General features: G+C 39.0%; 1 protein-coding gene across 4 annotated transcripts in view; it reads right to left on the bottom strand.

Moving 5' to 3' along the window:
- The window catches only part of RIF1 (replication timing regulatory factor 1), a 56,071-nt gene extending 35,972 nt beyond the window's left edge, over positions 1 to 20,099 (bottom strand). For 2 of the 4 annotated variants that reach the window (XM_038422668.2, XM_038422671.2), the window contains exons 1-11: positions 19,581 to 20,099; positions 17,649 to 17,727; positions 16,304 to 16,400; positions 15,351 to 15,481; positions 15,177 to 15,271; positions 12,909 to 13,098; positions 11,202 to 11,294; positions 10,961 to 11,099; positions 5,856 to 6,007; positions 3,326 to 3,446; positions 905 to 1,078 (exon numbers count right to left, since the gene is read on the bottom strand). In XM_038422668.2, the coding sequence (XP_038278596.1) occupies positions 905 to 1,078; positions 3,326 to 3,446; positions 5,856 to 6,007; positions 10,961 to 11,099; positions 11,202 to 11,294; positions 12,909 to 13,098; positions 15,177 to 15,271; positions 15,351 to 15,481; positions 16,304 to 16,400; positions 17,649 to 17,727; positions 19,581 to 19,684 (1,375 nt within the window). In that variant the 5' untranslated portion in view covers positions 19,685 to 20,099. Of the gene's footprint in view, positions 1 to 904; positions 1,079 to 3,325; positions 3,447 to 5,855; positions 6,008 to 10,960; positions 11,100 to 11,201; positions 11,295 to 12,908; positions 13,099 to 15,176; positions 15,272 to 15,350; positions 15,482 to 16,303; positions 16,401 to 17,648; positions 17,731 to 19,407; positions 19,560 to 19,580 lie in introns of those variants that run through there. The other 2 variants (XM_038422667.2, XM_038422672.2) reach the window with 2 other exon arrangements.
- Positions 20,100 to 25,714: the final 5,615 nt, after the last annotated feature.

Here is a 25,714-nt window from a genome sequence, read left to right as displayed (position 1 = left end):
TTAAAAAAAGGGATAGAGAATAAGATGGAGAATATCTTGCCCTTATGTAAATCCATGGTACGCCCACATCTTGAATACTACATACAGATGTGGTCCCCCCATCTCAAAAAAGATATATTGGCATTAGAAAACGTTCAGAAAAGGGCAACTAAAATGATTAGGGGTTTGGAACGGGTCCCATATGAGGAGAGATTAAAGAGGGTAGGACTTTTCAGCTTGGAAAAGAGGAGACTAGGGGGAATATGATAGAGGTATATAAAATCATGAGTGTGTGGAGAAAGTGAATAAGGAAAACTTATTTACTTGTTCCCATAATATAAGAACTAGAGGCCACCAAATGAAATTAATGGGTAGCAGGTTTAAAACAAATAAAAGGAAGTTCTTCACTCAGCACACAGTCAACCTGTGGAACTCCTTGCCTGAGGAGGTTGTGAAAGATAGGACTATAACAGGGTTTAAAAGAGAACTGGATAAATTCATGGAGGTTAAGTCCATTAATGTTTATTAGCTAGGATGGGTAAGGAATGCTAGCCTATGTTTGTCAGAAGGTGGAGATGGATGGCAGGAGAGAGATCACTTGATCATTACCTGTTAGGTTCACTCCCTCGGGGACACCTGAGATTGGCCACTGTCAGTAGACAGGATATCTGGCTGGATGGACCTTTGGTCTAACCCAGTATGGCCATTCTTATGTTCTGTTCTTATGTTGTTAAGTGTTCTATATTAACATATGATAAAAATAGCTCCTAATATTGAGCAAAAGATTAAAGGATCTGCAATTATTTTAAGTATCTTATCTATTATGTACATCTTTAGGTTTAGCAAAATATTATGGAAAATACAAAGTAATCATTTCAAACTACCCTCGATATCAAGAGTGCTTTGAAAAATGTAGTGCAAATACCTAGATTAAGTACAAGTTTGTTTTGCTTAGAAAAAGCCAAAACTTCTGGCCCCATCAGGAAGTGAAGCAGCATTTCAATTCCCAAAAGTTGAATTGAGGGGATCACTATGATCCCTGATACACTAGAATTCAGGTTTATCCTTGGAGTGACTGGACTTCCAAATGGATAAGAACCTAAGGAAAAGAAAAACACAATTGTTGTGACTATATCGTAACTACATTCAAATGAACCATTTTTAAGTGAAAACACAGATCCAAAATAATATATAAAAATTAAGTCTGACAATTTTACAAATGGGGAAAGAACAAATTTCAAACATAGCAGTGTGCTAAATCCAGGAATACAACCTAAATCTCCACACTCCCAGCTGTGTGTTTTAGACACAAAGCAATCTCTTCCTGGCCAAAAATTCCCATTATAGTAAGTACCTACTAGCAATGCTTTATTTAAGAAACTATCAGAGTTTCCGTTAGAATCTTTTATTTTAAAGAGTTTATAGCATGTATAAGGCCCTACCAAATTCACAGTCCATTTTGCTCAATTTCACAATCAAAGGATTTTAAAAATCGTAAATTTCATTATTTCAGCTATTTAAATATGAAATTTCAGGTGTTGTAATTGTAGGGGCCTGACCCAAAAAAGGCACCATGGGGGGGAATCAGTACACAGTACCCTTAACTTCTGTGCTGCTGCTGACGGCGGTGCTGCCTTCAGAACGGGGCAGCTGGAGAGCGGTGGCTGCCGGCCAGAAGTCCAGCTCTGAAGGCAAAGCCACCACCAGCAGCAGTGCAGAAGTAAGGATGGCATGGTATGATATTGCCACCCTTACTTCTAGGCTGCTGACTGTAGAGCTGGGCCCTCAGTCAGCAGCCACCACTCTCCAAAGCTGGGCGGCCGAAGGCAGACCCCCCCCGCAACTCCCTTTTTGGTCTGGACCCCCAGTTTGAGAAACGCTGGTCTCCCAGTGAAATCTGTATAGCAGAGAGTAAAAGCACAAAAAAGAGACAAGATTTCAGGATCTGTGACGCATTCTTCATGGCCATGAATTTGATAGGGTCCTAACTATGTAACTTTAGAAGTTTACTTCAGGACTGCTTACCTTGAGGTTTTAGATCAAGGTTGATTTTTTTAATAGTTTTTCAAAAAGTTATTTTAGCCAATTAAAAAACAAAAATCTGCCTTTTTGACAGATTTGTCACTGTTAACATGTATTTTTGTCAGTCTTGTTTTCCAGGTCTGAAGAGAACCTATTCTCTTCCTATGCCTCATACTTAGCTTTCCCTGCCCTTCCATATGACCCCTTCCCACCGACCAGCACTAAGTCTGCTCGTAAAAATCAAACCACCATTTATCATTGTTTAAGGGTGAAGTCTGCCTATAGTGGATAGGAAAATATTTTTCCCATTTTATAAGATTCAAGATAGTCAATAGCCAAACCTCAATGTTTCCAAATTAGACTTGCCTTACCACTAATAGGCAGACTCCAGTTTAATATTAATAGTTGTGATATACCAACCAAATGCATACTGGGGAAAGGAGAGGTTTCCCATGCAAAGAAGCAGGTGATTGGGGCATTGGGATGGAGGAGAGATACGGGAGGGGAAAAGGTTTTGCTCTTAGGGGATCTGGAAAAGAGAGGGAAAAGATAGACAGACTGGTGCTTTGATGCTGGAATTTGAAGCATTCATCACCTAATATTTAAGCATGCAAGTTTAATTCTGCAGACCACTTAACTATCTTAGAACAATTTTTAGAAGGTCACATGTTTTATCCTTCACTCTATTTCAACAAAATCTATTTTACATAACCTTAAAACTTAAGTCTACTTGTTTTCAAAAAAGCCTCAACTGAGATAGAGATTTATACAACACTTAGAGTTACTAAAAATAATTACATGTTAAGGTTAAATGAATGGCTTAACTAGACTTAAACATTAAAGTAATTTAGAACTGAGAATTGTTTATTCCATCACTGGCAAACATCGATCCAAACTGCATCATGATATACACACAAGAGATCTCATGAGGTCCCTGATGAATTTGCTTATGGCTGACAAGAATACCACACAGTATGCAAATGAACAAATGTAACTTAATTATATATAAATATAAATTAATATAAAATGATGTTTACAGACACAATACAAAGAATATCTACAATACCTAGGTACAATGCAGTGCACCAAGGAATTCTTTCCCGCATTCTCGGATTTGAATGGTTTTGTAGGCTTAAAACAGATACAGAGTTTTCTTCGTTTAACTAGCTACTAAATTATTCTAGATCAGTAGACTCATGAATGTGCAGTATCAATAAATTGCTTGCTATTGCTTCTCACTAGTGATAGTCTAGTGACACTTAAGTTTATTTTAAACTTAGTTCCAGCATTTGAATTATATTCGGAAGCAGGGCTTATTTTGTACCTGATTTCTGTGCAGATGTTGCTGTGGCTAAACTTTGATTGGCTGCTGCACGAGAGGGAGTTCCTTGAGGTACAACAGAAGAATCTAGACTTAAAGTGCTTTGGATTAATGGAACACAAACCTGCAAAGACACCAAACCTCAGTGATTGTGTGTATGAGACCCATGAAGAGGAATTAGAGTACATTTAGTCTCAAATCTGCATCATACCTTGTCTGAGGAGAAAGTAGAATCATAAAAAGACTGAACTACTCTGTAAGCCATAGACGCCGACTCCGTAGGTACTCCAGAGCTGGAGCACCCACGGGGAAAAGTTAGTGGGTTCTCTGCACCCACTGGCAATCAAGCTCCCCTCCCTGCCCCCCCTTTCTGCTCTGCCTCCTCCCCTGAGTGCGCCGCATCCCCGCTCCTCCACCTACCTCCCAACGCTTGCCGCCGCTGAACAGCTGTAGTAAGCTCCGGGGGGGGGAAGAGCGGGAATGTGGCGTGCTCAGGGGAGGAGGCAGGGAGGAAGCAGGGCCAGGACGAGGATTTGGGGAAGGGATTGGAATAGGGGCAGGAGGGGGTCGAGCACCCATCTGCACCAGAAGAAGTTGGCGCCTATGCTGTAAGCTACTCGTTTTAAAGTTATTTCTGATATATAGCAGCTTTATTTTAATGACTAACCAAATCAGTAAAATTTTCAATCATCATCAAATGAAAGTTAAATAATTTCAAATGAGATGTTACTGAGACAGTGCAGTTTGCAATTTTTCCATACGGTTTTTTAGTCTTTTCTATATTAAAAAGATAGATCAAAAGCATAAGATAAGAAATAAAGATTTTCAGTTAATCACATCCTGGAATATAATTTGATTGAATTATGAAACCCAGTGCTAACAGTTTGTTTAATGTGCTCAGTCCAATTATACTACTATTTAAGTACTTTTCCAATTATATTTCTCAAAGTCTCTAGGTGCATTACTAGAGTCAGTCAAAACATGTCAAAAAGGTGTTAAAATTAACCTAACTGAAAAGCCTAATTCCAGAACAAGCTTTACCCCATCACTACCACTAAATCAACCCTTCCCAAACAATTCGGGGAAAACAGTTATGTCTTGCAGGTCCACCAAGTCCATACTCAACTTGATATAGAGAGTGAACCCCTCAAACATAATACATCATCAGACCAATCCCTTTCTGACTAGGGGGCTGTAAACTTGGCTCCACTCTATCACAACTGCTGTAATATCACTTGAGAGACTTCGTTTTCCATGTAGCTAAAGCCCAAACCATTTAGGGCTTTATAAGTGAAAACGAAGACATTAAAACACCAACTTCGCTGTTCTTAAAACATAGAATTCTTTACTTACTGTTACAAACTATCCTGCATTACTATAATTGAAAGATTTTTTTAAAAAATGGTCTTTTTTGTTGTGCATGTGACACACTAATCAGTTACGTTTGTTTGTATGAGTCTATAGAAAAATAGGCAGCTGTGATTATAAACCCATAAAAAACTAGCACGAAGACTCAAGAGCAGATAGAATACATAAAACTTCTATTTACTTGAAATCTATTTGAATTTCAAAAATAGAGTGTCTTTTTAAACTTTGAAAAAGAGATGAGCAAGTTCATGGAGTATAGGTCCATTAATGGCAACGTGGTCAGGGATGTAACCATGCTCAGGGCAACCCTTAACGTCTAACTACCAGAAGCTGGGAATGGAAGACGGGTGGATTGCTCCGTAACTGCACTGAAGCTCTGGTACAGGTCACTGTCGGAGACAAGATACTGAGCAAGTCAGACCATCACTGACAAAGTATGTCAGCTCTTATGTTCATATAAAAGTTAACTGAGAATAAATGCATATGACAAAGATCAGGGTAACTACTGTTCCTTGCTAAGGATACTACTTTATAAATTGGCTGCCAAATACTAGATGTATTTTCTATTTGTCCATTGAATGCCTTTGTGTATTCTGAGCAAGGACAATAGAGGTGTTTGATCTACCTTTGCTATACCATTAAGTTTTTTTTAATATCCTCTCTTACATTTTCCAAGTTAACAAATCCTGATCTTCTCAGGCTCTTCTCATCTGGAAAATTTTCTATGTGGAGGCAGGATGATGAGAACTGAACACAGTGTTGTAGGAGAGCTGATTTATATAGTGAAAATGTCAATATTTTCCATTTTATTCCTTATAGAAAGCATATTTTGTCTGACTACTGCTGTGTATTGAGTAGAGGATTTAACTGAGCAGTCCACAGTGACATTCAGATAATTCCTCTTGATAGTTAATTTAGACCTCCATGTGTACCATTAGTACAAACTGTTCTTTTATATTGACCTACCAGCTTAAATTTTTGGAATAATGTCAGGTTTGGTGCCTACAACAGTAACAGTATCATTTTAATAATTGTTTTATGGCTAAAGATTACAGAGAGTCCAGATAAACAGCTACAGAAAGAAGATATTCATAAAGCAAGTTTCCGTTTTATATGAAAAAAACAGGCTGTCAACTACTATGCTAAAACTATTTGCATTTGTTACCTGTTCAAAGTTGGCAGGCAGCTGAGGTCCAAGCCTCACCAGTAAATACCACCAGACCTCCAGTTTCGTCAGTGCCAAAGCCTCTGTTCTCACATGGATAGAGCTCAATGGCTGCATTAGCAATTTCAGCCTTTTTGCACTGCACAGTATATCTTGAGGAACAAAGAACACATTTTAAAAAATGCAATAAAAAGACTAAATTATTTTGCAGCACAATAAAGGGCAATTTCTAAACTGTTAGGTTCTTTTCTTTCAATTAACACATTCACTATTTCAGCAAGAGTCAGTCTTCTCCATCAGCACATTTTCTAGATACTCAGTCCTATCAACACAGTCGGCAGGAAAAACTTGTTTTCATTTTCCAACAGGAGCCTGCCAGAACAAGTACTTCTGAAACTGTTTAGCAGTTAACACTGAAAAAGGAATTTTGTTAAAAAGTACTCAAAGAGGAATAAAAGGAAAGAAAATAGCTTTTCCCTACAAATCCTGGAAGAAAAGAATCCAAGCCTAGAAAAGCTAGTTTTGATAAATGATCCAAATTAGCAGATGTTAAATAGCAGAAAAGAAATTAAACTAATAAGGAATCCCCCTCTTATCTGAATCATGATTTGGCAAGACTTGGATACAGCAATGACAAATCAAGGAAAGTGGAAAAGAAAATGTATGGTATCAAAAAAAAAAAAAGCCTGAAAAATTAGGATTTAGCTAATAGGGATAATTTATGCAATGAATGCTTAGGGGAGTTGTCTCCTGAAGGAATAGGAGAAAAACAAAATCTAATTTATGATGCCTAAGGAAGGTGCAAATTAGGGCTTAAGTTACAACTCTGCATATTTCTTCTGCTGGAAACAAAACATTCAGCTCACTCTAAAAGATCAATATTGAGCTGGGTTGCCAATATTGGTATATGTTTTCTTGATGTATCAAAGTCATATGGATATACTGAATTGAAGCTATTTGACCTCTGTAATTTGGATGAAAGAGCACAGCCTGAAGATCTCTGGTACAGCTAATTTATGCTCTCAATGTTCTTCAGACATCCAGTTCACACTGTAGCTGCTCTTTTATTTTGGATACATGTAGAATGAGAAGAAACTTGACTTATTCAGCAGTACATGTAAAAGTGTTCAAGGCTGCTGGACTTATCTCCTCCTAGAACATGTGCTCAACTTGTATTTGAGAAAATATGGAAAGGTCCATTTTTGGGCAGCAGAATTTGAGAGAGATGATGTTGAAACTTTGGAAGTGAGGCTCTATTCTGATAATCAAATAGCATCAATGCTCCACTTCCTGCACTAGCTCATTCTTGAAAGCAGTATCCAGTTCAAGATCTCTGTTTATTTAAAGCCTTCTATGGAAATAGCCCTAGCAACCTGAGAATCTCTCTCTCTACTTGGGAAATCTGATCATAGCTACATTCTGCTGAAACAATTAAACTGTTGGAGCAATCTCTTGAGAAAGGGAGGCAATTTCAAAAAGGAGCTAGACCCACATTATAGAACTCGTTAACCAAATAAGTTAGAATGACCACTAACCTTACTCTAACTCTACTGCTCAATTCCTTATTATTTATTCCAATCCCATCATCCTTTCACTATCCGAGATTAAACTCTAAATCCAAGAGATTCCGTGCAAGAATTTGTAAAACCAATACACTTTGGGTGCCAATAAAAAGAAATAGTGATTGCTATTTAACATCAACAGGATGTACTTGAGGGAAAGTAGGAAAATCTGAAGCCTGAATTTGTAGCCTTGTATCTGTGTCTAAGTGCCACAGACAACATGAGAGTCAGTATGTGTTCCCCAATCTAAAGGACTGGCATCAGTCATCTGTGTTTCGAGTAGAAGCGGTATTTGTTCTCTCGCCGTGCTTATCACTTGAGAAGCTAACTCTGATCTTGCTCACAAAACAATGTAGTGCCCAATAAAAATATCTTTAGTTACCTCAGATGAACATTTCTATAGATATTATGCCAGTAAGGCTGAGAAGCAAGATGGGAGATCTTTAGATTACTTCTAGATTATACAGACACACTGAATATAGTGCAAGTGTATGTCTGTGGCTGACTTGTCCCTTGGATCCACTGGTAGATGAGGAAAAATATATTATATTTTAAGATACTCCTCCAGTAGTAATTGGCGATGGAGAAAGATGGGCAGTCATTCCTGTCTGGCTATGCCTCTGTTTGGATTCCATAATTTATTCCTGTTTAACCTGATCATCATCTCAGAATATTTTCAGGATGGGAGCAAACCTTGTGAGCCCCGTCTTCATCAACAGTGGAAAAGATGCAAGTTGTCTATGGAATCTGTCATCATTTTCTCAAGCTTTTCTCCAAACAGACATCTCATTTCAAGTTTTTCACAAAGCAGAATTGTGTAACTGCTTGTCTACTTTCCAAGGGAAGAGCCATATATACCATCCATCAGTGGTGTTGAATTTCATAGCTCAAGAGGCGAACATGGTAGAGTCTATGGAAGTGGTGATATTGAATATGAACAGAAAAAATGCCCTCTACAGCTCATATAATGTTAATAGTTACCCCATCAAAGTTATAGGGATTAAAAAGCCAGAGCCCAAGTTTTTCTAAGGGTGCCTCTTTTAGGAAAAATGAGCTGCGATTTTGCCAAGGAGGCACCTGCAACATCTTGAAAAACAATCATGCTAACCTCAAAATGCTGGATTTATTATCTGCTGGTAAAGATTTATAAACCCTTACACTGGAAAACTCTCCATTATTTTATCACCAGATTTGTCAGGCTACTGTCCTCTACCTTTCTGAAATATTATTTTTACTGGTTTCAGAGTAGCAGCCGTATTAGTCTGTAATCGCAAAAAGAAAAGGAGTACTTGTGGCACCTTAGAGACCAACACATTTATTTGAGCATAAGCTTTCGTGAGCTACAGCTCACTTCATCGGATGCATTCGGTGAAAAAAAATGCACCGAATGCATCCGATGAAGTGAGCTGTAGCTCACGAAAGCTTATGCTCAATAAATTTGTTAGTCTCTAAGGTGCCACACGTACTCCTATTATTTTTACTAGCTCAAATTTGGAAATAGATTCAAGTTGCAGTATTCACTAGCACCTGTTTGCAACTGGTTTTTAGAGGAATTGTTTTAGAAATAGCCAGGTCCCTTCAAATCTAGCATCTAATAAAGGAGGAAAAGGGAAGAGAACCAGCATTCACTCCTTAGCTTGAATATCACGTTTAGCATGTTGACACAGGACAAAAAGACTTGCCAGCAAAGGTAAAACAGCATCAGGGTTCAGGGCTGACCAGGCTCAGAAAGACAGAACCTGCCAAATACAGCATTAGCAACACTATAAGAAGAGTGCTGTGCTGAAAGCACCTCACTGTATTTTGAGTGGGCCTTCCTGGCTGCTTCAGCATCAATCTACCACCATTCAGCTAAGATGAGGATAGTGTAGAGCTCTCCATGTGATGTCTGTAAACAACAAAAAGGCAAGGGAGAGCTCCAAAATATTAAAGTGAAAAAACACTGCTACTCGTTATAGATTACAGACTAATAGGTAAAGGTTGTTAATTTAAAGAAGAGTGGTTAATAGGGTAGTGCTGCATTGCTGATTGTTCTACAAACAGCTTTCTAATGAGCTCCTGGAAATGGCAGGTGTTTCCACAAGATATCTTAACTCCAGGAGATGCATGGAGGAGGAAGATCTACTCTTGTTGGATGTGGAAAGGAAAGAGTCATTCAAACAACATTTGACATTGTAATAGGAAAATAAGACAACGAATAAACTCTTCTTGTACATTTGAGCAACTGTATCAGGCTGACAGATCTTAAATCAGATATAGACATGTCTGAGGTCACAAACGTTCACAGTAGCAGTGAAGTGTCTACATGGCTTGGCTATTAGTTACTTCTGACACAGCTTTAATTTCACAGTCTAATTAGCCTTTACATTCTGGAGAAGTGGCAAAGCAAATCCAGACAGTTTTTTCTTGACTCCACATAAAGCATACAAAAGAACAGAGAAGATGCATTTAGTCATTTCACTAGTCTAAGATAAATATTGTATGCTACAGAACCACAGAATGGTAGGGTTTTGACTTAGATTCCTTATTTGTACTGGAAAATTAAGCCACGTTACCACCAATAATCCTATCTGTAATTTCTTTAGCAGAACTGAAGCATTGCTAAATGATCTATTTTAAATAGCCTTGGAAGGATTAGCTTTTTCCTGGTAAATGTCAATTTTACCATATACACATAAACTGACCAAAAAATACTTCCATTTACGATCATCAAAACTTACAGATAGGCAAAGTAAGAAAAATGCTGCTTGAGAACTTAGGAGTTTGATTTAAGGATATTTACTTTGTATATTTTGACAAAAGTGATGTTGACAATTTGCTTTTTAACTGTTATAAAGCTTTAACATTTTGAATCACAGCATCAACTATAATTAAATAATTGTTACCAGACCCCCATAATCTCATGCAACTGGGAAAATTTAAATCAATACAAATAAGCGCTTAAAAATAATATTATCCATACAGATTATTAAAAAAATTAATTCTGCCAAATCTAATAATGAGGGTGGAGAATAAACACTTCAGTGAGAATTTAAATGAATTTTTACTAATTTAAGAAACTTTCACTTTTGTCTCATTTTCCTTCGGAGTAAGTATCCCAGAGAGTACAGTCCAAACTTACAAAGGTCTTTTATAAAGTAGTCAGGATGCATGCTGAATTTAAACAGGCTTATTTAACTCTCAGTACTGATTACAGAAGTAATTACTCAATCTCCAGATTCCTTAACCACCATTCTCGGTAATAAATCCATGTAGCACAAAATGAAGAACTGTAATGTAACCTTGTGTCTCCTCTCATTGCTATCTGTGCCTGGCCCAATTAAACTACTACGAAAACAAATGTTTAACTTTAGTAATTCTACTGTGCAGCAAGACTGAGCTGAGAAAGAACCGTCAATCAGTAGAAATGTGCATTTTTAAAAAGATAATATTTAACCTGTACATAGTTGAGCACTACCAGATTAAGATGGGTAAAATAAGTGTTTTCCTTTCTCCTGGTTAGCTCAACATTAAACTTAAGTTGTTTAATATATTTTTATCTACCTGGATTCAAAGCAAAATTATCTATCAGACTCTTCCATGCAATGAAGGCTATTTTCTTTACCACTGGTGATCCACTACGGAATCCAAGTTCTTCCAGTTGCAACAATGAGTTGATAAAACTGCCACTACGATGGAGTGTCTAAAGGTAAAATAATACTGTTTTTATACAATGAAGCATTTACACTGTCAGTATCTATTGTCATGGAACCTTAAATAACAAAGTTATTAATCTTCTGCTTACCTTTCCAAGTAGCTTGACAAACAAAGGCCACAATTTCAACACATAGGTCTCATTTTTTGCAGAAAATAACTTTTGGAGTTCTGAAATTACTTTCTGAAGACAATAAAAGGTTGTTATATTTTCTTGTGCAGTGAAATACATAGAATGAGCTACAAGTTTTTATACTGAAGATTTTTAAGTTAATACAATTTCTAAAATAGATGCACTATACTGACAAGAGTTAAAAGGAAGTGACCCCAGCATGGGATTTAACTGTGTTACTTCTACAAAACCTTTTAGAGGTGCAGCACAAAACTTGCAGGTCACCAGAGGTGTGGGAGGGAATATAGTAGCTTTAAGCCACCTCTGCATCTTCCCAATGCTGGGTTGCTTTGGGGCCAAAGAAGTCACTGGAGTGACTAAGACAAGCCCATGCGTCTATGAAAATTACAGCAACCAACCAGGCCACAGTGCTGCAACATGGTATGCTATGGCCCCACACCAACATGCTCCTCCTATCCCAAGTGTCACCTCTTACAACATCAGGGTTTGTAAGGAAGTTCTTGAAGAAAAGCACTTGGGGGGAATGGAAACATCACCACCCAACTGGAACGGGGCTTTTGGGTCCCCTTTATGCCAATCAAGCCCATTCACCTTTTTTTTTTTTTTTTTAAAAAAAAAAACACAACTAGTTCTCTATCTTGACTATGCAGTAGAATAGACAAGCAGACCTCACACAGTCCTTTTCCATTTCTAATATATATCTTAATATAGAAATAGTGCACAATTATTTAACTAGTCATTGACCAGGACCCCACCATGATTGGCCCTGAGCACACACAATAAAAAGCCCTTGCCCCTAAAAATTTCTGTAAAGCTTAGGCAGTCTTACAAAACTGTCATGAAAGTTTACAATCTGGCACAAAATTAATTCACTTTCACTTTAGTCTTAATGAGGATAGAAAAAAAAATGAAGATACTTTACTCACACTGGGCAAGTATAATTTTGCAAGGCTGGCTAACTGACTGGTAACATGATACAGAGCCATTCATCTATGAGATACTGGTACAAATCCAGCATATGTTGATAACAGCCAAAATAGGTTTCCACCATTTGAGTACTGAGTCAGGAAAAGTTAGCTGATGGTCTCAGTTCTTAATACTTTCATTGGTATTCTCAGCAGACAAATCAAAGAATGAATGGGTATGGAGGTTTTGGAGAGTCCCCTCCAAAACTGTGTGGAAGCATACTGAGACACTAAGAAAGCTTGCACTTCTATTCACTGCCCAAGCTAATATGCTTTTAGTTCTATCACTGTTAATATGAATTTGGTTCACGGAAGGTAACAGATGCTTTGAAAAAAAATCATCGTATGAAATGCCCTTCCAGTCAAGGTTGCAGAGACAAGTACATAGGGTAATTCAGAAAGTTAAATAGTATTTTAAGAGCATTAAAAAAAAAAATTAGAAGTCTCACAGATTTCTAAAATCCTGAGGGAAAGAAGTTTTTAAAAGCACTTTCCACTTACAGGTTTCAGAGTAGCAGCCGTGTTAGTCTGTATTCACAAAAAGAAAAGGAGTACTTGTGGCACCCTAGAGACTAACAAATTTATTTGCGCATAAGCTTTGCATCCAATGAAGTGACCTGTAGCTCATGAAAGTTTATGCTCAAATAAATTTGTTAGTCTCTAAGGTGCCACAAGTACTCCTTTTCTTTTTTCCACTTACAGTAGTCATAAGATGTTCAGTGATGACTGCCACCTCCTGCTGTTTCTGAAGTAACAATGGCATTCCCATCTCCAATGCAGCGGCACCTCGTAACTGCACCTTATGAGCTGAATGGACGACCATAGGAATGATCAGCTTTGCCCACCTCACAGCCTCTTCTCCCATTTGGGTTGGAGTCTGTTCCATTAGACTGAGTTCAACAAAGCACACATGTATTAACTACATATAGAACCACTACACTTACCGCTGGGCTTAACAAAAATATCCTTAGCTAGCATTATTAAAATATGCATTTATAATTCAGATGTATTATGCATTAACAAAATGCTGCTCAAAACATTTTCTAATAAATTTGAATTACACTTGGAAAACCTAACTCAGTGAAACTCTGCATATCAGTATATCACTGAAGTACCAATTCAGATACTTCCCTCGAAAAGCCTGACTAAGGTGATAAAAAAACAAGGAGAAATTTATTCTGAACAACTTCCTCCGCACTTGTTTTGTTCAAGTTAAGATTCCAGTTCTTAATGGTATAATCCAAAGCAACAGATGATACTATACAGAAGTAATTTTCCATTAAGTTAGAAGGGAAATAAAGCTAGTCTGAAGGACCTCTGAACAGGTGTCCTTGTTAAAAGATTACCTTCAACTTGAAACCTAGTCAATTATTTTTAATTGCATTTAATTTCAGGTCTATACACCTGCAACCTCTGAGGATATCTGTCAATTTTACAATCACATTTTCCTATTGAGTACTATTGTCCAATAGAGAGCTATCATCACTATTGCTGTGTGAAAGGCACACATACACCCAAGGGGAAAACTGAATTATTCAGAAGGAAATTAACAATGCCCACAGTATTGCCAAATACACAATATAAACACAGAAAAAAACCTAACTTTTCAGTTATAGTAATTTTAGGTGTTACTTGTAATAACAGTAGGTAATTATTCAAAAATTACGAGTCAAATGTTTGTCTTTAACAAGTACATACTGAACATTCTCAACTAAAGCCAGAATTGTTTTCCATACATCAGGAAAATGTAGCAACTGGGCAGTAGTAACTATTATTCTCTACTTTACAAGGTTTATTTTGGAAGGGCCAATTAACATAGGGACTTAAGTGAACTAGCCAGTTTGCTCTAGAGCAGTTTCTCTCAATGCCTGGACTATGGACTGACATCGGTCCCCAAGATCTCCCTGACAGTTTAGAGACTGTTTCTGTCAATCTTTTTGATACCAGGGACCAGCTTGCTGCCTTCCTAAATCCATGACAGGGAAAGCTCAGAGACAGGTGCCAGTCCATGGACCAGTCATTCAGAAACACCACTCTAGAGAACTTAAATCAAACTGATAACATCTCAAATAAAATAAAGACTACAATGAGACTGAATTTGTGTGCACACACACACACACACACACACACACCACCACATCATTCAGTGCAACTGTGTAGTTTGTCTCTGCTAAATAAAGGACCATGACTAAATGGAAGTAGAGATGGTAAGAGTATTTTACAATGAGCCTAACATGTCCGCTTCAAGCCAATGATCTTAATTCTTCACTCTCAGGAATACTACATTCTCTCAGTGTTGATGATAAAATCTACTATTTCTATTATTTCCAACAATGCCAATGGGAGGAACACACTCTCAGTAAGTTTTAATCCTAAAATATAGGGTTTGTAATTAAAAACTAGTACAAAATACTATCATAATAAATACTCTAATGAACTTAAAACAAGTTTTTGGATGTAAACATTCCCACCCAATGCTAGAAACATCTCATTGAGTCTACCTTCATTTTCCCGGGTGACTAAAAGGTGTAGGGAAAAAATAAAGAACCAATTGTGTAAAGTGGAATAGACTTAAAAAAAAAAAAAAAAAAACAACTTTTGTAACTTAAGATGTTAAAAATGGTAGCAATGAATATTTTTTTATCTGACTGACTGTGTCCCTTTCCACATCTAAATCAGTGATGACGTTATAGGTCTGGAAAGACATTTTGCAAATTAAATTGTCTAGCAGGCTTCAGAAAAAGTGTAAGTAGTTATGACAGTTCATAAAAAACCTGGACTTTATCATACTGATTTTTAAAAAATATATACAGGCAACGTTGAGAACGTTATTCAGCATGTTTAACAATTTTAAAGTAGGTCAAATATTGTCCTTAAACTATAGTGCCTCCAACAGATTCTTTTTTCAAATGGGCTTTTCCAAAGACTCAATAAGTGTTTTAAACATTTAGCATTACAGTTCACATACCGTATGACAACATTTAGTGCTTCATATTCAACGGCCATGGAATATACATCTCCTTTAGTAAGTATGGTTTCTAGTGTAGAAATTATACTGGGTACCTGAAGAAACAAAGGGATGAAGTTAACTGTCTATTAAAATTAGAGAAAGGAAAAAAAAAAAAAAGGTTAAAAAGCTCACCTCCTTCTCAACAATTTCAGAAGGAAAGGTCTGCTTAGAGATTACCCAAAGGGCTCGAGTGCGTGTATTCTTGTCTGAAGTTTTTACAGCAATATTGTTCACTGTTGAAAGTAACTCTTGTATTTCAGTTGCTAAAAAGCAGAAAAGAACATATGGCATTCAAATTATGTTTTCACAAATTCTATTCATTTTCTTAGCAAGCTTTTAGGTCACACAAGAAACTTTTGCTTGGGCGTATCAAACGTTAATACAGGACCAGCTACGCAATTCCAAAGCCCACAAAAATATAACTAACATTTTAACTATATTAAATATAAATAAACTTTCCAAGAAAGAGTGACTAAAATAGACTACCAATAGGCAAAAATTTGTAGAATAGTACATGTGTATGTTGCCATCTACACTAGCATTATAGAAAACTGAAACACTATAAGCTTGAAAGTCAAATTTCCATCTGAAAAATGTATCTATTACAAGAAACAACAAAGACTAACAAATATTTCTCTAATTCTCCCGTTTGTTTTTTTTAAAAACACTGTGCAATTGGTAGCACTTTAGCCATCATCAATTTCACTGTTTTGTTGATGGTGGATGCCCATCCCAGGTTCTACATGGTTTTAACCATTAACAGAAGCAAAGCTGAAAGTGAAGAGGCTGTTTGTACAGCACTCTGGAAGAAAAATAATGTTCAGCATTATTAACATGATGATTGGACATAGTATAAAGTTTGAGAGAGAGTTTGGGAGCAATAAATTAATTACATTATGCCTATACTACAGGGCAACCTATTCCCATCACCTGGTACCAACTCAGCAATTAATTCAAACATTTTACCTACAAATCTCTGCCTCATTACCTGAAAATTCTAATTTTAATCTAGAATTAAAGAAACAGATGAGGGCACATTTCAAAAGCGAGGTAACAGAAGGAGTTCTAGTAATATTTGTTTTTACCAGATAATTCAGAGGTAATCTTTGAGTTAAAGACACAAAATCCTAAAGCTTGTAGTGCTGCACTGCTCAGCTCTGAGTTTTGACTAGAAACGTGTGCCTGCAAAACAAAAAAAAAGACATTAAAACTCCAAGTCGTATCACTATTTACAAAATATGATTATGTACTGTGTAGCTGCTCAGCTGAGTTATGATTAAGTCAATGAAATGGAACACAGAACAATAAAAAAATCCCATGCTTAATGAACTCTTATACCTAAACGCAAATTGAAAACTATGCCTAGCTTCTACAGCACAAAGTCACACCTAAAACTACAAAACCTAGTTGGGGTTTTCAAGACACTTCTGTCACCTGTAAATCTGGACACCTGTTAATGAATTAAGTTCCAAAACGTAAGAATCTGCACTGAAATGATTTTTACATGAATGGGGAACAATCATCCATTTTTTTATTATTGTATTTTGAATAAAATAAGCATTACATGCTTAAAATAGAGATGAACTGGTTACCAAGAAAGGAAGTCTGAATAAAATGACCTGCAAATAACTTTGTATTACGTCAGCAATATCTTGATGATCTCCACTACTCAGGTTATGGGGATATTCACTACATAGAAAGATAGTGATCTTAAAAATCTGAAATCATTCCATCCATTATGCACTACACAGACACCTCAGATTACATTATTCTTAGTTTTTATGATTACTAGTGCCAGCCTGCTGTGGGATGCATCAGAGAAGTGGCATGGATAGTAGGAGACTTGTTCCCTCTAATTTTTGACAGGCCATGTGCGCAATAAATTTATTCTGTGCAAATTGTTGTGCGCGTGGTGTTTCAACGGTGTGTGCAGGGTTCAGGATCTGTGCGCGCACACATGCGCACAGCTTACAGGGAACAACAGTAGGGGTTGCTTTTTAGTTTTAAAAATATTTTTAAGTATTGGTTATAACAATCATAATAGACAGTGAGCCTTTGCTGCAAAAACTCAACTCGACCTGACTGCACCGCAAGACATCCATGCCTCCCAACCAGTCCTTTGCATCCAAGAAATGTTTGTTGCAAGCCATTTTGTAGTCAAAAAGTAAACCTGGAGAAACTGCATCTTCTTTTACTACAGAAAGATTAATCTCCATGATGTGAAGGAAAAAGCCAGGAGAGTACAATTTACTGGATACCTTAATTCACGAGGTCAAAATTAGGCTACTTCCTCACCCAGCTTGACTGCAAATTAAATGAGCTCAGTATTAATTCAGCCTCACACTGAACCCAGATCGTGATTTAAGCTTTCGTACTTTTATTTACTGGGCCTTGTACAGCAAAATTAACTTTAGAGAACACAACACCCACCTTAAATACTTTACAAAGTCGAGAAAAGTGTTTTCCAACATCTGCAGTGAATTCTTTTCCTTCCTCCCCAGTCAGGCGACTCCAAGAAGCAGAGAGAAAAAAAATAAGTCATATTTACAAATATAAAACATTTTATTCCTATGATAAGGTTTATATTAAAATACTGTCAAATTATTATTTTAACTAAAGGTTACAGTTTCATGAACATCTTTTAAAAAAATAGTTGAAAACAGCACTCAAGTGTTGGGAGATGAAAGAGAAAAATCACACCTTTAAGAATTACAAGTCTGTACTTAAGCCTGTGACCATGCAGAATGACTAATATACTCGATCACTGTATTGTGAATATAGGATATTAGTGTATTTTATATTTTGCTATTCTTGCTGCTAAACAACTAGAGATTATTCATATATCAAATTGAAATTGCTACTGAAAAATCAAATAAACTTTACAAAACCATACATCAAAAGGAGGTAAAGAAAAATTAGTTTGTTTTTTTTTTAAACTAACATCAAACTTTGAGTTTGGGCTCCAAGTATTAGAAAGAATATGGATACACAATAGCTAGTGATCCCCACCAAATATCTGAATGGAAGATTGAACCCTAAATATAAAGGTACCACATCATAACTGAGCCAGTAAATTTTAACAGTTACAATTTGAGGAATGTGTGAACAGTTTCTTAAAAGAGAAACAGCTTTTTTCTTAAGCAGGATCACCAAAGGCAACTCTGAGGAAGCTTTTCTTGCCAAGAGTTAAGTTAGCAGCATTCCATTTTCTCTCTCTCCATTATGGCCCCACTCCTGCAAACACTTAAGCATGGAAGCAGTCTCATTAAAGTCACAGGTTTCAGAGTAGCAGCCGTGTTAGTCTGTATTCGCAAAAAGAAAAGGAGTACTTGTGGCACCTTAGAGACTAACACATTTATTAGAGCATAAGCTTTCGTGAGCTACAGCTCACTTCATCGGATGCATAAATTTGTTAGTCTCTAAGGTGCCACAAGTACTCCTTTTCTTTTTTCATTAAAGTCAATTGCATAAAGACACCTATGTATAGGTGTCTGCAGGATTAAGGCCTATCTGATTTTCCCAAAAGTAACAGCAGGGAAGGGATGTTATCTTTGTACTTATTTGTACAGTACCTACATAATGGGTCCCCAATTCTCAAATGGGCACTCCAGGTGCTACAGTAACTTAGTTAAACAGGCTGACGTCAAACACTTCGATAAAATACATTACAGAAATCATGAAGAATCCAAAAATATGAAAACTGAGCTTTTCTAACCAGAGAAGCACATTGGACAAGTGTCCTGCCTCTTGAGATCATTCATTTCTTGTGAAATTTGGAGCTAGTTAAAAAGGACAAAGGTAAAAGCCCATCGGCAAATAAGATTTTGATTTGCGTTTTGATTTCTCAAGCATTTGCTCACAAAGGGCCAAATATTTCTAAACTTCCCCCGCCCCCCAATCTCCAACTAAAAATCTGCTTGAACTTGTCCTTGCATGAGCGTGCCATTAGTATTTGCCAACAGTCGTATGGCTGAGGATCTATCCGATATGCGCCCTTGCCTTCAACAGGGTGCCCGCAGAGATTCCCCACGCTCCATGCCATTAGCTCAGCCCGTGGCTGCATACACACGCTGCCAGTCATGCCTCTTGACCCGCTGTCTGTAACAAGGTAACACCGCCAAGCTCACAAGCTCCCCCCCCCCCCCGCTATCCTTCACCTGGAGCACCGCACACACAGCCGCTCTCACACCTGTTGCACACGCGCGGCTCCCGCATCCTCTCCCAGGCGGGCGCACGTGAGTGAGCCCAGGGCAGAGCCCTCCCCGCCTGCCCATCGCTTCGCGGCCCTGACAGAAAGCCGCGCCGCAGCTACGCCCCATCGCCCCAGCCTGGGGGTGTCGGGGGCGGGGCGGCCGCACTCACTTAACGAGGGTGAGGTGCGCGTCCGTGAGCTCCCCCGGGGGAGCGGCCGGGTCCTCCAGGGTCTCCAGCAGGGGCAGCAAGCTGGGGCCGGCGGCGGCGCTCATGGTGCTCCGGGGACAGAGAGACGTAGGCTGGTGAGCAGAGAATCCTCCCGCCCGGGCGGCCGCTCCGCTCCCCTCCCCTCCCTCACCGGCCGCTTCGCTTTCTCGCGGGCTAAGATGGCGGCGCGCGGGACTCGCCGCCAGACAGACCGGGACTGGACTTGCCCAGCCAATCAGCGCCGCAAAAGGCGGTGCCTGAGGCCGAACGCCGAGATAGCGAGCGGCGCCGTCCCTCCCACCGCGCGCTTTTCCCCGCGCAGCTTTGCCTGCGGTGGAGCGCCGAGTCGTCGATCGGGACCCCTCCTTCTCCCCTGTCACGCATTGGGACCTTCTTGGCAGTCTACAGCTCTTGCAACGCCCGCCCGTTGGGGGCAGGGTAGATCGTGTCTGAGCTGCTGACTGCAATCCGCTCCTGAACAGCTGCTAGGGGGCTCTTGTAACTGCAGCCAAGACAGAGGAAATGGGCACTTGAGCCATCTGGAGCAAAGGGTTTAGAGTTACCATATTTCAGGTTCCCAAAAAGAGGACACCGCAGGAGGTGGGGGAGGAGAAGCTGGGGGAGGGGTACAGTTGGGGTTGTAGGGCGGGTTACTCACTGATGGTGGGGAGCAGTGTCACTCCCTGCCACAGTGGCAGGGTTGATGGCACAAGCCTAGGTCGCATCAATCAGCACCTCTCTGCAGGGCTGGGAGCCGGGGCCTGGGTGGGTGCAATCCTGCAGCTGTGGCTTGCCAGGGCTGAACCACTCACCTGCGGATGCAAGGGAGGGGCCAAACAGGAAGCAGACCAATCACAGCTCTTTCTGAGCTGCAGCATCTGCTCTGAAAAAATCCTTGATGTTGCCTGTTATTTGAAAAATCTACCTAGTCAGAGGATGAAGACTCAAAAAAGAGGAAATGTCTAGAAAACCCAGATGTATGGTGACCCTAGAAAGGGTTATGGGCCAGGAAAATAATCAAACAGCATGGGCGGGAGCTATGCCACATTGACCATGTGCACCATCTTACAGGGGAAACCAGTTTTAGGACCTTCTGTTGCTGGCTTGGTGTGAAAATTGCCAGATTTACTCTGGAGGCAAAGGAGAAAATCTGTGCAAAGTCTGAAGAAAATTCATCCAACTGTTTTTGAGTTTCTAGTTGTTTGGTTAACCAACAAATGGGCTTTAGATCCTGTCTATTATGCCACTGTTGTGCTTCCTGGGGTACCCACAGTTGCGAGGCACTTCACTACCACCTCCCCTTAGTGTGAGGAAGACTTGTCTGTGCCCGCCAGCTCTCTATCAGCCACGAGCAACACAAGAATTCCTCTCTAGGTCTTTCATGTCCTGCCCTGTCTCTCTGCATGTTGGTGATTGGCACACTCCAACCCCTGAGCCCTCCGAGCATCTCCTTAGAGCGTCAATCCAGCTCCTGGTCCACTGGACACTTGCAGTATTCACAGATTCACTGCTTCCAAAGAAGCAATACTCTTCACCTTACCAATTACTTCTCAGATCACTGCTTAACACATACAACTTAGATATGTTTATAGTGAAAACAAGTAAAAGTTTATTGAACAAAGTATAGAGATTACAGTCATATCAAGCAGGAGTATTAGCAATAAACAATTATGTATAAAATAAAATCATAACACACATTCTGGAAGCTAGAGTTACTTAAGTAGATGTTTTAATGTCTTATAGCAATTTACAGCCAGGCTTGGCTGTGATCTTCCATTTATGAGACAAGTCACGCTGTCAGCTTGCCTCCTTGGTGAAAGGCCCAGGATGTTCCTCTGCACTCCCAGATTTATCTCAACAATCCATTGTCTTTACTCATACATAGGATGCTCTTCTGCTGGTTATTTCTTCCTGTAAATTTCCTTTCTTGAAGATTTCACAATTTCTTGACTGCATTTGGCTAAGCATGGAAAAAGGCACACATCATGAGACACATAATACAGAATGACCAGAGAGGGATATAAGCATCTGTCACCCCCGATAGCAGAGGCCTCACCTGACATGAGTAATTAGCACATAGAGGGAGGTCTTTGATTTCTTGGAGGATAGTGTTAGGGAGGTAAACAGATCATTAGGCTGAAAACAGAATGTTTGTGCTAAATAAGATACATAAATAGGTCATCAGGCTAAAATGACAGAATGTCTGAGCTTGCTAAGATAAGAGGGAGAACACCCAAGGAACCATTTACTAACAACGGACAAGATAAGTTAGGAATGTAGAGATGAGGTAAAGGGTAGGCTGAGCATGGACAATGCATGGACAGAGTAGGCTGCACAGAGATTGGCTTGGTTCCTATGCAGGAACCAATCCCAAAATGTGATGCAAATAGAATAGTAAATGCAATGTATTGTGTAAATGTATATAAAGGAAGAGGTTTTCTGTGTAACTTTAGATGTGTGGTATGCCCTATACCCACACCCTACTCTTGAGTCCAACTCAGCATAGATTTTCTGTATGCCAAATAAAGGAATCTGAGTGACAAAATCTGGAGTCAAACCGATCACTAGAGAACTGGATACAGAGTAGCAGCCGTGTTAGTCTGTATTCGCAAAAAAGAAAAGGAAAAAAGCATAAGCTTTCGTGAGCTACAGCTCCCTTCATCGGATGCTTATGCTCAAATAAATTTGTTAGTCTCTAAGGTGCCACAAGTACTCCTTTTCTTTTTAGAGACCTGGATGAAGTGTTCTCCCAGAACTGGACAAGGTGTTCTGGATAAGTCAAGTGGAAAGGTCTCTGAGGAAATCCCAAAACTCCTTCCTGAAAAGAACCTGTTTGAGACATGTCACCACCTGTTACCTATCTTAGGGACATAATTTTCAATATAGATGCATAATTCCTTCAATATCACCTATACTTACTTTTCACAATGATTATGATTACCAGTGGGCTTCTGGCTCTCATTAGAGAACTCATATGGCACCCTTTAGTAAATTATTATGTATATATCTGACTCAGGGGATCCCAGTAAAACTCTATGCCCCTCCTGTGCTCTCTGCCAGTTGGTACCAAGAGATCACTGAGTCACACTGGTCATTAAAAAGAAATAAGAAGGTTACTTACCTTATAGTAACTGCAGTGGTTCGAAATGTGTGGTCCCTCTGTGTATTTGCTGTTGGTTGTGCATGTGATCTGTGTGCCCATGACCAGAAATTCTTCAATAGCAGTGTCTATAGGACTGTACCTGTGCATTACACCTCCTCATGCTGCAAACTGAGAGCATAAGTGGTTGTGCAGACTCTAGATCCCACTCTGCCATGAATCATGTGAGGATCCAAAGCAGAGGAAGAGGTCAAATAAAGAGCTAACAGAATGGCCTACTGCACATTCAGCCACTGTGCCACCATAGCCATCAATTTGAAAGATTCTAGAAAGGCCTCAAGGTCATCCTCTGGGCCCTTTTTGGTGAACCTCATTGGCATAGCTGGCATCACTGTGGCTGGGCCTATGAGCCTCACAGGATAACCCCTGGTCACCTTGGTAGTTGCAAGAGAATCAAAACTTCTTCTGCCATATGTTGATGCTGCTTCTGAATCAGTTGCTGTTTTCATTTTTCAGTCATCGCTTTAATATTCACTCTAGGTCTGTAATGCCACAGAAAAGCTATTCACCCCCCACCCCAAGCCTTGCGAGGGCTGCAGAGCAGGGTTATTCTGGCATCTCCCTTCCGTAGGGGTCTGCCTGCATTCTCCGCCCACATGTGACAGGATTGCTCCTGGGTTCATGGGCAGCCAATGCTCAGTTCCCAGTGAGGGAACAAAAGTTTTTATTAGCTGTTGCCCCCTTCAGGCAGGGCACCTGCAGCAGTCCTCCCAGCAACAAGCAAGGCATTGGTAGCAAATTGAAACATTTGTCCCACATCAGGATCAGATTCCCTCGGGAAGGGAAACTGCTGGCAGCAGTTTCTTAGGCAGTTGCTGACCCTAGGCAGGCTTTTCTGACAGACAGAGCTAAAGGTCTGGTTCTCTCTCCCAGCTAGCACCAAAATGAGCTTTTAAGACCTCTTTGTTAAGCCTACCAGTTGCAGGTATAACAGGACAGGGTTGACTGAGGCCAAAGCAGTTCATTTAGCCTTTCCTGGCTGGTGAGCATACTCCATTACAGGGTGGTAATGCAATTTTTTTGTATAAACGTTGTTGACCTTCTGACTGAATATCAGAAAGATTTCCTATTTATCGACTATGGACTTACTTTGCTCTGTGTCTGTCATTGAAAGCTTTAGAACCACCCAAGAGGCAGAGCTTTCAACAGTGGCTCCATGGCTTTTCCTAGAGAGTGTAGAGTTTAGATGGCTGCCCATGAGTCGCAAGTGGCTCTTTAATGCGTCTCCTGTGGCTCTTTGCAGCACATGATATTAAAACACTGTGATTTAATTATTAATGAATAAGGATGCTTTTAGTATGTTATTAATATTAACCAATTAAATTATGAACTTGCACTAAGTTATTAACTTATTTGCTGTGAGAATAATATATATATATATATATATATATATATATATATATAAACTGAATATTTTCCTGTCATACTGTTTAAATATGAATAATACTATAATAAATGAAACAATGAATTCACACTACTGGAGCTCTTTTGGGTAATGTTGATCACTGAACCACTGAGGTCTGGTTTAGATGCTTCTTAGGAATTCCAGTCTCTGCAAAAAGAAAGGGAGTACTTGTGGCACCTTAGAGACTAACAAATTTATTTGAGCATAAGCTTTCATGAGCTACAGTTCACTTCATCGGATGTAGCTCACGAAAGCTTATGCTCAAATAAATTTGTTAGTCTCTAAGGTACCACAAGTACTCCTTTTCTTTTTGCAGATACAGACTAACACAGCTGCTACTCTGAAACCAGTCTCTGCAATGCTTCTAAACTCTTCAGAAACAGATTTTGAACTTACAAATTCAGTTGGGGCCCCAGTCTCTGCAATGTTTGTAAGTGCCCCAGAGATGAGCACAGGTCTTAGTAGCACAGTAACTCTTACATCTCCATGACTGAAACACCTGTAGAGCTAAATAGAAGTCTTTGATGTTCTATGATAGAATTCCCAAGAGTAACAAATTCTTGAAAGTACTTTTTAGAATGATATTACTGAAGTGACTGCACAGCTGTTTATTGGGGATTGTTTTGTTAGCCTGGGATACTTTCAGCAGATATTTTGATTCTGGCCCACATCAGTTTAAGACTTCAACCTTGTCAGTTAAAAAAATAATATATTATGCTAAATAAAGTGTTAACAGACCCACTTAACACTCTTAGTTTGTGTTCTACAAACTACTACTGCTGAGTTTAGAAAAATAAAGAACATGTAATTATAGGAACATGTCTGTGGCCTCATTCAGTCCACCAGAGGGCAGGATTTCGAAATAGTATTTATTTAAATTTGATTCAATTCTTAACAAGTGCATCTTGATTCAATTAAGTATAGTTATATGAAACTTATTTTCCGCCGGTACTAATGTGATGCCATAGTAAGGTAATTTGGAATGAGAGGCTGAAATAGTTGTATTATTGCTCAACAGAGTTATGAAATGTTTTTATGTAAATTATAATTTTATATGTAGTGTTCTGTTCTCTTTAGGAGATTTCAGATGTCATATTTTCTGGGTTACTTAATTTCTGATTCATTCCCACTGCTACTGATTTGTATCAGAAATGTTCAAAGCATCAGGAACTCTTCTGATAACAGGATCCATATTCCATCCTAGTCCACTTTTTGAGGTGTTTTATAAACATATAGGTTCATAGCTGAGAATAACAAAGGAATGATGTGTGATGTAGAGATGAAGGAACCCCCAGCAAATAAGGGCCAGAAAATTACATAACTTTTGAAGAGTGGTGGTGATGGGAAAAGGCCACTTGGACTTAAGTTATGTTAGCTTACTTATACAGTTCATACTACTATATATTATATTAGCTTTGGGGAATCCAGATTCCCAAAGGAAAGGAGCTATTTATGATATAGACATTTCAGCAGCCGGAAAGGGAACATTTATGGATTACAAAACTAGAGGATAACTGGATTTTGTAATGG

The sequence above is a fragment of the Dermochelys coriacea genome, chromosome 11 (genome assembly GCF_009764565.3).
Source record: "Dermochelys coriacea isolate rDerCor1 chromosome 11, rDerCor1.pri.v4, whole genome shotgun sequence".
Lineage (NCBI taxonomy): Eukaryota > Metazoa > Chordata > Testudines > Dermochelyidae > Dermochelys > Dermochelys coriacea.
This window is presented reverse-complemented; position numbering and strand designations above follow the sequence as displayed.